Source organism: Clarias gariepinus, chromosome 17 (genome assembly GCF_024256425.1).
Source record: "Clarias gariepinus isolate MV-2021 ecotype Netherlands chromosome 17, CGAR_prim_01v2, whole genome shotgun sequence".
NCBI classification, from domain to species: Eukaryota; Metazoa; Chordata; class Actinopteri; order Siluriformes; family Clariidae; genus Clarias; species Clarias gariepinus.
Window position 1 is genome coordinate 12,741,798 of NC_071116.1, and position 12,311 is coordinate 12,754,108.

General features: G+C 37.0%; 1 protein-coding gene across 2 annotated transcripts in view; it reads right to left on the reverse strand.

The window, feature by feature from the left end:
• rxfp2a (relaxin family peptide receptor 2a) overlaps window positions 1–12,311 on the reverse strand; it is an 86,419-nt gene that overhangs the window by 35,674 nt on the left and 38,434 nt on the right. For both annotated transcript variants that reach the window (XM_053516413.1, XM_053516412.1), the window contains exon 6: window positions 8,987–9,058. In XM_053516413.1, the coding sequence (XP_053372388.1) occupies window positions 8,987–9,058 (72 nt within the window). The remainder of the gene's footprint in view (window positions 1–8,986; window positions 9,059–12,311) is intronic.

A 12,311-nucleotide genomic window follows, 5' to 3' on the forward strand; every position in this document is an offset into this window, starting at 1 on the left:
GATACTCATCATTCTTCTTCCTCCAAACACGGCGAATGGAGTTAAGACCAAAAAATTCTACTTTGGTCTCATCTGACCACAGGACTTTCTCCCATGACTCCTCTGGATCATCCAGATGGTCCCTGGCAAACTTCAGACGGGCCTGGACATGGGCTGACTTAAGCAGGGGAACCTTCCGTGCGGTGCAAGATTTTAAACCATGACGTCTTAGTATATAACCAATAGTAGCCTTGGAAACGATGGTCCCAGCTCTCTTCACGGCATTGACCAGCTTCTCCCGTGTAGTTCTGGGCTGATTCTTCACCTTTCTTAGCATCATTGATACCCCACGAGGAGAGATCTTCCGTGGGGCCCCAATCCGAGGGACATTGACAGTCATCATTAGCCTCTTCCATTTTCTGACAATTGCTCCAACAGTTGTTCTTTTTTCACCAAGCTGCTTGGCAATTACCCTGTAGCCCTTTACAGCCTTGTGAAGGTCTACAATTTTGTCTCTTGTGTCTTTTGACAGCTCTTTGGTTTTGCCCATGTTGCTACTTAGACCTTGGCTGATTGTGGGGTGCACAGGTGTCTTTATGAAAGCTAACAACCTCAAACAGGTGCTACTAATTTAGAATCATGAGCAAAGTTTAGCTGGACTATTTAAAAGCAAAATAACAGATCTTTGAGGGTCAGAAATCTGGCTGATAAGCAAATGATCAAATACTTATTTAACACCTTTACACATGTATGAGATCTGTAAGACAGTGGTGAGATGTGCTGTAGGTGTGACAGAAGAGTTCAAGGTGGAGGTGGGTCTGCATCAAGGATCAGCTCTAAGCCCCTTTTTGTTTGCTCTGGTGATGGACAGGATGACAGACGAGGTTAGACAGAAGTCTCCATGAACTATGATGTTTGCAGATGACATTGTGCTTTGTAGCAAGAGCAGGGAACAGGTGGAAGAAAATTTGGAGAGGTGGAGGTATGCTCTGGAAAGCAGAGGAATGAAGGTTAGCCGCAGTAAGACGGAATACATGTGTGTGAATGAGAGGAACCCAAGAGGAACAGTGAGAATACAGGGAGCAGATGTAAAGAAGGTGCAGGACTTAAAGTACTTAGGATCAACGGTCCAGAGCAACAAAGAGTGTGGAAAGAAGGTGAAGAGGTGGGTACAGGCAGGTTGGAATGGGTGGAGAAAAGTTGCAGGTGTGTTGTGCGATAAAAGAGTGTCAGCGAGAATGAAAGGAAAGGTGTACAGGCCAGTGGTGAGACCAGCGATGCTCTACGGCTTAGAGACAGTGGCACTAAAGAAAAGACAGGAGGCAGAGTTGGAGGTAGCAGAGTTGAAGATGTTGAAGTTCTCCTTGGGACTGACAAGGATGGATAGGATCAAGAATGAGTTCATCAGAGGGACAACCCATGTTAGATGTTTTGGAGATAGAGATTTGAAGTCAGAGAGGCCAGATTGAGGTCGTTTGGACATGCTCAAAGGAGAGATGGTAAATATATCGGTAGAAGGATGCTAAGGTTTGAACTGCCAGCCAAAAGGTCTAGAGGAAGACCAAAGAGGAGATTTATGGATGCAGTGAGAGAGGACATGATGTTAGTTATTGTGAGAGAAGAGGATGCAGAGGATAGGGTTAGATGGAGGCAGATAATTCGCTGTGGCGACCCCTGAAGGGGAACAGCCGAAAGACAAAGAAGAAGAAGAAATACTTATTTAACACAGTAATTCACAAATAAATTGTTAAACAAATCATACAGCGTGATTTCCGGATTTTTCTTTTTAGATTCTGTCTCTCACAGTTTAAATGCACCTATGCTGAAAATTATAGACCCCTTAGCATTTCTAAGTAAGAGAACTTGCAAAATCACAGGGTGATCAAATACTTATTGACCTCACTGTATATAAAGCCATTTATCATAAGTAAATGATTGGTCCATATCACTTTCCCAAACCTTTCTTAGAGGATTTAAAAATGAAGAGGTTTCTGATAAAAGAGAGCCATACAGCTATAAAATCTGACCCTTCAGCGCCCCTGAGAGAAGGAGATGATTCTCAATAACAGACATTTCCTAGCAAGTTTTCCTGTCTCATTTCAGATTGAGTAAAATTATGTAACTGGAGAAATTTTAAAAAGTTTTAGGAAGTTGATAATCTATTCTAAGTGTCTTGAAAGATTTGAGAACATTATTTGTAAATAATGTAAATAACTTTTTCTTTTTTTTTTACCTAGGTTCGAAGGCCAATACTAGCTGACGAAGCTAATCAGGGTTCAATGTGATTGGGGACCTGATCAAATTCCTGGGGAGACAGAGATATCTTCTGACATCTTCCCAAACCAAAAGGGAATTAAATAACAAAAAATATTCAACTACTGTCCAGGTCTCCTTAAAATTATTAATGAATGAAAGAGATGTTAGTGTTGTTGGAGCACAAGCAAAGGATTCCATACAGACCCACAGGGAGTCTGTATCATTTAAAAACCTTCTAAGCATTTGTTTGATCAAAGCAGGCCAATAACAAAGCTGCATGTTGGGCAAAGATCCACTGGCTTCAGGAGAGATGTGAATTTGATCCTGAGTTTTTCATTATCTCATATAAACTTACTAATGCTGTAGCTGCATTCAAACCTTTAAAAAGGTTATGATTTAAATAACACGGTATGCACTGAAATAATAAAGTAAACTGGAGGAGCACGTACATTTTAATTGTGTTAATTCCTCCAAAAAAAAAAAAATTGTCAAAGAGGTCCACCTATTTATATTATGCTTAAGTCTAGTTATTAAGTGTGAGTAGTTCTTCGAGAACAAATCCTTTAAATCAGGGGTTATTTATATGCCCAAATAAAGTCAGTAAAAAGGGACACAATAAAGCAATTATTATTATTATTATTATTATTATTATTATTATTATTTTGGCTGTGTCAGTTTCCAAAGCTCTCAACCTATTTTAGGAAATTTCAAGTTCACATTGTGGATAAATCACCAAGCAAATGCACTATTGGTGCTTTTATCACCCCTTTTACTTCTTTTTGTATGTAACATGATTTAAAAAGCTTTACATTCAACATTTAATGATTAATAACTGTCTCTATCTCAAGGTATTTACATATTTTTGGTACTTATTTATTAACGGGGAAGGAGTGTGATCAGGACGTGTTACAAACATTTGATATGAAAGTGGCCTCTACTAAATCCAAAAGAAAAAGACCAGCTGACGATGATAAAATAAACTATGACAAAATGTTCTTTTCTCCACAAGCATTTATCTAGTCTTTTTTTGTGATGTTATTCTATAATACACTTTAGACTGTACATTTTACCAAATATTTATCCTGCATGTACACATTCTGATTCCAAAAACACATGCACGACCTACATGTGCATGCTGAAATGAATGTTAATTATGGCAGGAATGGTCCCTTTAATAGGGGTGAAGTGGGATGAGGACTCAAACTGTTGATTGTTAAAGAGCAGATTAGAGTTGCTGGCAGTTGCACAGGCCAAATGCAAGAAACCATCCAGACCACCTGTATCACTTGGGTTGGCATGAATTTCAAGAGCATGAGTGTGACATGTTGGCTGAACGCATTGTATTACTGTCACAACGTGATAACTTTGCAATGGTGCCTGCCAAAAAAACAAGGAAATGATACTCTCCATGAGAGCTGAATATGAAAGTATAACAGTGCCAAAATACCTCAAAAACTAAAAACATATTGCAATTAAAATGTTTGAATTGTTCTTCGCATATTAATTTGATTTAAATAGAAAAAAGATTCATACAGAATTTACTGTACAATGCTTGACCTTTTCAGCACTGTAATTTATTGTGGTGGTAAAACCGAAAGAAGTCCTGAATATTATGTAAAAACTCTCGCTATGATGAAGCAATCTGAACAAAAAGTTCAATTTGTAATCGACTGCATTTACATGCGATGCTGGAAGTGATCTTAGTTTTCTGCCAGACACATTTCAATGTTGGTGCTCCATGTACTCTACCTGAACATACTGAAACCAGTGACAGTATCTGACTCTTTTCTCCATATCACATGCTTTAAGCTCCTAAATGACAATGACACAATACACATGCAATTCTACAAATTCTACAAAATTGCAGCTTTCTGACATGTGGAATAAGACCTCCAAGTCTCCTGTACGAGGAGTCGCAGAGATTTGGTAGGCGACTGCGGCAGACAAAGTTTTCCCGTTACCGATTGTGCCCTGCGACATTTTCAGACAACCTCTGTCATGAGAAGGAATCAATAGTCCCGTCGTTTCCAGTTTTGGTACCATCCTCTCAATAATACTCTTTAAGGGCACGTCAGGAGCACCATATTTCATCGTATTATATTAATTCCCTCTGACATCACTTAAACAGACTGGTGACCCAATAGGTTTGCACCATAAAGACACCCCCCTGCCCATTACTGTACAACCACCATCCTGATGAGGTTATTGAGTGACTGAGTGGTACCGACATTAAATGGTGGTCTGAATCTGGGGTTTGAAGCTCCATGAACTAAGGAGTGCATTGTATGTTGTTTCATTTAGATTGCTTCATCCTAGCGAGAGTTAACACAGAATTATTCTGGGCCTCTATTAAGTGAATAGCTCTGTATATGAAAATGTAATTAACGCATTTAAAATTGCAAAAATACTGCCCTTACTAAACTGCTTTCAAAAATATATTCAATTGTAAAACAAAAAAAAAAAGAAAATACCACCTGCATTATTTTTTAACCTCACAAAATCAGAGTTTCCTCACAAAGGCTAGATTGGCAGTTGAGCGGCAGAAAAAAGTTATGCGCTAAAATGGTACCTTTTTTCTGATGCTTAACAGGCAATCCAGCCAGTGTTTTAGAAGTGTTGCGTTCTCGTTGGAAAGCAGTTCTCGGAAAAGTACACAGCATGAGAAGCAGGGAGCAAATTTCAAAGTACACTGTGAAACGGACCACTGCAATCAGCAAGCCATTGGTCTTCCTGTGTTATCCCAGATGGGAAAACCTAAATTGTTCTGTCAATACCTGGGTCTGAAACTAGACCCTTTCAAGTTTCCACATTTTCGTTACACTCATATTAAATTAATTCAAATCAGTTTTTTCTCATCATTCTACACACAACACCTAAAACAGGTTGTTAATTTATTTTTAAAAAATAAAAACTGAAATTTCCGATTTTCTTAGTACTTGGTTAAAGTACACATCTGCTTATGAATGATGTTACAAGCTTCATGACTAGTCTCCCAGTCCCAGTCTCTATACAGTACTAGTTTCCAAGTCTCAGTAATAGAAATACATTCCCCCAGCATGCCACCACTGTGTTTGACTGTAAGGATGGTTTTAATAAGGTCATGCTCAGTGCCCAATTTCCTGGTTCCAAACAGTTTAATCTGTATATCTTCAGGGCAGACGATTTTGCTTCTCATAGGCTGAGAGTCCTTCAGGTGCTTTTGGCAAATTTTAGCAGGCTGTCTTGTGCCTTTTAGTGAGAAATGGCTTCTGTCTGGTTACTCTACCATGAAGGCCTGATGGGTGAAGTGCTGCAGTGCTGGTTGTCCTTCTGTAAGGGTCTCTCATCTTCACAATGGATCTTAGGATCTCATTTATAGTGACACTTGGGTTCTTGGCTATCTGTCTGATCAAGTCCAGTCATCCCCAATTACTTGATTTGGCTGAATTGGTTGTTCCAAATTTTTTACATGTGAAAATGATGGTATCACCATGCTCTTGGACACTTTCAATACCGAGGTGTTAATAGTTAAATTTTATTAATAATTAACAAAATGGAAAGTAAATAAACGGAAAAAATCCAAATTCAATCAGTATTTGGTGTGACCACCCTTTGCCTGCAAAACCAGAAAAACCATCAGTTCTTCTAGGTACACTTACTTTTTTTTTTTTTTTAGCTGCCGCTATGCACTAGCAGTAGTTTCTCTGTGTTTGGGAGCCATGTTGAACATCACAGAAATATTTGTGGCAGAAACTTTAAAGAGATAACACTACAACACTAAAGAGAAGTGTGATTGTTTTGCTCACATGAGATATATACTGAGACTTGTTGGGATTTTTTAACTTAAACGATCACAGACATACTACAGTACTGATGTGTGAATGTATTTTAAGCAGCATAAATGCTATAAGTAAACGTAAATAAGTAAATCTTCCAAAAACAACATTGTTCCAAAATTTGCAGTAGTTCAATTGCAATATTTGCAATTTTTATTGCAATTGTTAATATTGAAATATTTTATTGCAATATCAACTTGAAATACTGTATACAACAAAAAGTTTATATTTCAAGTTAATAATGCTGCAACCTAATTACAACTACACAACAAGGTCATAAAATGTAAGGGTTCCTGCTGGTTATGTTTTCATACTATGTTTACATACTGTCTAGCTATCATAGAATAAAAAATTAATGATTGGCTTCAAACTCAAACGCCCTTCTCAAAATAAAATAAACACATCATAAATCAACAAACACAGCCATCATAGTGTGATGTGTATATATTGTTTATAGTATATCTAGTATGAAAATATGCTTGGGAATTACTAAATAAGAATGTTGGTGGAAAGTAAATGTATACTATACAAACAATATGAAATACCAGTTCACTCTTTTTTCTGTGACCTCAGTCATACAGTCAAAATAGTTTTAGAAAATAGAAATACACCCTAACATATGGTAATTAAGTTAAAAAAAAGATTAAAAAAAAGGATATTTTCCTGTTTTTCACTTTTTTCCTCTGTTTTTATTTAAATTCATAACTAATATTAATTATAATGATAATAATAATAATAATTTTAAAAATATTATATTACTATTATTATTATCTGCTGCTGCTCAAATCGTTGATGGCATTATCAACAATTATAACATTAATTTTATTTAGAATTGTGTATTTTCTTGGGAAAAACCTTCCTTTTGTGCTTACAGCGTAGAACAGCGGAAATCTAAAAGTTCTCCACAAGAAAATCTAAAAATTATCCACATAGTCAAATGTTCTACAAAAGATTATGCAAATGATCTGCATCTTTTGCAGAAAAAAAAAACAGGAACTTCAGCATGAGATGCTGTGGTTATATTAAACTAGGAAACAGTGGTGCTGGATATCATGCAAGAAAATTTACATAAATATTTAGTGAGCATTTTTATTATCAAATCCTCCCTATGCATGAGTTGCTTTACTGTGTATATGGCCTGTTGAGATAAGCAGCTACTCTTTAAAAACACACAGTATACATGATTACTGCACTTAACACTAATATCTCCTGGTGCTCAATTCTCCAATGCTGCATGTGATGAAACATTCAACATTAACTGCATCATGCAGTACATTACAAAAAGAAATGGATTGTGCCCGTTATAAATTTTTCGCTGTCATCCAGGCAGAACTATATGTAGGCAGTATACTATGCAAACACATGTAACTATGTATGGACAGTGGAGAAGCTGCCACATGAAATTTAATTTGAATTTGCATGCAGCAGACATGAACCCATTATGTATACAGGAGTTGGACAATGAAAGTGAAACATTGTCCAACTCCTGTATACATAATACACACAAAAACACTGGCCAATTTACTGTTGGAGGTTTCATGGCTAAATCTGACCAGCCTGGTGCTCAATCTTTATTGACTGAAGGTTAAATTAGCAGAGTAACAGCACAGTTTTGCTTAAAATATTGCAATGCACACAACAGACAAAAGAGGACAAATTGTTGGTGCGCATCTCGCTGGTGCATCTGTGACCAAGTTTTTGCGAAGAGTCACGGTATCCATGGTAATGCCAGCATACCACCAAGAAGGACAAACCACAACCAACATAAGTAACTGTGGACGCAAGAGGAAGCTGTCTGAAAGGGATGTCCGGGTGCTAGCAGTGAAAATCTTGGGCTGTGGACAATGTGAAACATGTATTGTTCTCTGATGAGTCTACCTTTACTGTCTTTCCCACATCCAGGAGAGTTACAGTATGGAGAAGCCCCAAAGAAGGGTACCACCCAGACTGTTGCATGCCCAGAGTGAAACATGGGGGGGATCAGTGAGGGTTTGGGCTGCAATATTATGGCAATCCCTAGGCCCAATACTTGTGCTAGATGGGCGCGTCACTGCCAAGGACAACCAAACCATTCTGGAGGACCATGTGCACCCAGTGGTTCAAACATTGTATCCTGAAGATGGTGCCATGTATCAGGATGATAAGACACCAAAACACACAGCAAAACTGGTGACAGAGTGGTTTGATGAACATCAAAGTGAAGTTGAACATCTCCCATGGCCTGCACAGTCACCAGATCTACAGTAAATTTATATTTAGCCACTTTGGGGTGTTTTGGAGAAGCGAGTTAGGAAACATTTTCCTCCACCATCATCACGCAATGACCTGGCCAGTATTCTGCAAGAAGAATGGCTCAAAATCCCTCTGGCCACTGTGCAGGACTTGTATCTGTCATTGCCAAGATGAATTGCCGCTGTATTGGCGGCAAAAGAAGGCCCTACATCATACTAATGAATTATTGTGGTCTAAAACCACAAGCTTCCTATCTGTGCTTATCTTTTCAGCTACAGTAGCTTGTTTGCCTATTGTATTGTTTAAGTTTTGTCAAAGTTGAGCCATATTGTTTTCAGTCACAGTGTGTTAGTCCACTTGTTCTTTACATAGGCTTAGCTATACAAGCTCTGTGAGTTCAGTCCAATCAAAAAACAAAGAAAGTCTAAATGGAACCTTACATCTCTGCAACACTGTAAAAACATGCAATGCAATTTATTATGCAGGCACACAATTTCCTGTTCCACTGAATTTCAACTGTTAGAGGATTTTGCAGTTTACACTTTGAGAGACCTGACACATAGATGGAGTGTCTGAAGCCATCCTTGAATAAGTGCTTGCCTAGTGCAATTCGGGACGAATTTCACAATACAGCACAATCAATGTTACACTTATACATCAAGCTTGCTCTCAAAAGAAGAACCTGGAGAAAAAAACGGACTCACAACTTTCTCAGTCTGAATAAGCCACTGAATGCACGGCTGGACACTGTCTGAATGCTGTTGTTCTGCAGAAACCTGTAGAAGAAAAAGTTATATTAAGTAAGCTTAATGACATCCAGCCACGTGAAGATACTAGCATAACACAAAACCTCACCAATAATGCCTGCTTACAAGTCAAATTTTATTAGTATTGTATATAAGACAGATAATAAACAGCAGTACAATAAGGCCTTTTAATACACTAATGAAATTATTACTTTAAATTATGTCCTTTTTAATATACAACCTATTTTGGATCCTGCCTTTTTCAGTGAAATAAAAAAAACACTTAAAGGATATGTACAGTAAATCCTACAGTATATAAAGTAGATGTCAATTTTAATTAAGTAAAGCCCATGGTTGAACAGCGTGTTAAAACAGTCAACACTTTACACATTGTTGACCTACAGTATGATCCTGGTCCAGCTGCAAAGTAGAAGAAAAATCTTACTTTTAAGAATGTGTTACAAGCTAACATTTGAGTGATTTCTTAAAAACACTTACACTTTACTATAAATTTTTAATTACATTTCAGCCTAGTTAAATTAACAATACATTTTATTATTAGCCATGTCATGAAGTAATAATATTCCTCAGCAGAAAGGTTTCTTCTTGTCAGCTGTTTCGTGCATTAAAAGGCATGTTGACTATTATATTTGACTAAGCTTTATTTGTACTTAATGGTTTCACTATTAGCATTTTCTTGCAGCAGAAATGATTAAAATCTGACAGCAATTATAATCATTTGGATGATCAACTGAATTGCTTTCTCACTGCATCCAGCACCAAGCGCTCCTAGTGGAAGCTATATGATACCTGTGTTTCTTCCCACATGGTAAAGATATCTTAGTTAAGTTTAGTTATTGCACAGACGTTTTAATTGATAATCAAAACAGTTACTATCACTTATACCCAGGAAACTGTGGGACACATTTGTGGAGAATTTTATGTTAATGATTGCTTAATAATTTAGCTTGCCCTGCTAAGAAGCCTGTATATATATATATGCAATAATTCAGCTCCAGTAAGCTGCTGAATCTGCATGAGTATTGTGTTAAAGTCTAACAAAGGCCATAACTTTTTTTTTTATTTTCATCTCACTTACCGTTTTCGTCTCTATTTTTAAACCAAATAAGTTCCCCTGGTTTCCAGGGACAACACTGTACATGAATGTGCACTAACTACTGACACAACATCTATTTGCATTTTAAATAAAAGTTGTTCTGGTATTGAGATTGATTTTTTCATCCAAATTTTTTTACAAACAGTAGGTCATATTACAGCAAAAAGGAACAATGCTTTTTCAGTCTGCTATTGTCTTACGCTAGTTAAGCAGTTAAATGATTGGGTTGCTTTTTTCTGTTCCATAAATATTTTAAAAAATCTATTTAGCTTTTTTATGACAAAAGCTTTGAAACTGTTTCACCAAGAATAAGGGAACCTGCAAACTTCATGCACAGAGACCCGATGTGGGAAAAGAACTCTTGATTCTAACCACCAGCTAAATATGCTGTCAAAAAAGAATGAATTTTATAAAAAATTATTCTTTTTTGACAACATAGTCAGCTGGTGATAAGTATATTATACATACATACACACACACACACACACACACACATACATACATACATATATGTATATATATGTATATATATATATATATATATATATATATATATATATATATATATATATATACACACACACACACACTCACCTAAAGGATTATTAGGAACACCATACTAATATCGTGTTTGACCCTCTTTCGTCTTCAGAACTGCCTTAATTCTATGTGACATTGATTCAACAAGGTGCTGAAAGCATTCTTTAAAAATGTTGGCCCATATTGATAGGATAGCATCGTGCAGTTGAGAGATTTGTGGGATGCACATCCAGGGCACGAAGCTCCAGTTCCACCACATCCCAAAGATGCTCTATTGGGTTAAGATCTGGTGACTGTGGGGGCCATTTTAGTACAGTGAACTCATTGTCATGTTCAAAAAACCAATTTGAATTGATTCGAGCTTTGTGACATGGTGCATTATACTGCTGGAAGTAGCCATCAGAGGATCGGTACATGGTGGTCATAAAGGAATGAACATGGTCAGAAACAATGCTCAGGTACCCCGTGGCATTTAAACAATGCCCAATTGGCACTTTTTCACACGATTCTTTGTAAACTCTAGAAATGGTTGTGCGTGAAAATTCCAGTAACTGAGCAGATGTGAAATACTTAGACCGGCCCGCCTGGCACCAACAACCATGCCACGCTCAAAATTGCTTAAATCATCTTTCTTTCCCATTCTGACATTCAGTTTGGAGTTCAGGAGATTGTCTTGACCAGGACCACTAAATGCATTGAAGCAACTGCCATGTGATTGGTTGATTAGATAATTGCATATTATATATATTAATTAATATAATATTATTATATTATTATATTACTTTAATCTCCTTCCAAATATTGAAAGGGACATTAGAAACACAGCAAAATTTCCAGTGTTGAATAAACACTCAGATTGCTTATATATGACCAAAAGGCCATAAAGTATCCTCGGAAAGTGTTAAATCAGCATTTTGGGTATTATTCAACATTGGAAATTATTCCATGTACATTTGTTTTTTAAATATTACTTAACAAATTTTGTGAAAATGTATTCAGTTGTAGGATTGCACTCTAACAGAGGGTTTAAATTTATTCCACATAATTACTAATTAAATGAATAAATTACATGACGTTCCCAAATTGCCCGTAGTGTGTAAATGGGTGTGTGAGTGTGCGTACGTGTGTGTGTGTGCCCTGCGATGGATTGGCACCCTGTCTAGGGTGTACCCTGCCTTGTGCCCTTAGCCTCCTAGGATAGGCTCCAGGTCCCCTCGACCCTGACTACAGAATGAAGCGGTATAGACGATGAGTGAGTGAGTGAATAAAATACAAATAATCAAATGCGTCCTTATGATGACATTTTTTTGAGAATTGCTGCTTACACCAATTGCTACAAACCAGTTACACCACATGACCGAGGTTGCCGTTATAGTCAAAGGCTTATGGCTAATTGAAAGGATTAACTGCTAAAATCAAGCAGACAGGTACCTTCCTCTCTTTGCATTTGAGTTTTCTTTTTTTTCTTATTTAGTTTATTTTTTTTAGCTGACTTTTTTGTTTCTTTATTCTGCCGCTCATGTTTTGAGCCTTTCACATTCTTTTAGTAAAGCTGTAATATTTGCTTCATCTTTTCTTTGACTCTTGAAATAGTGTTTTCTAATTCTAATGGCCTCTCTACAACTG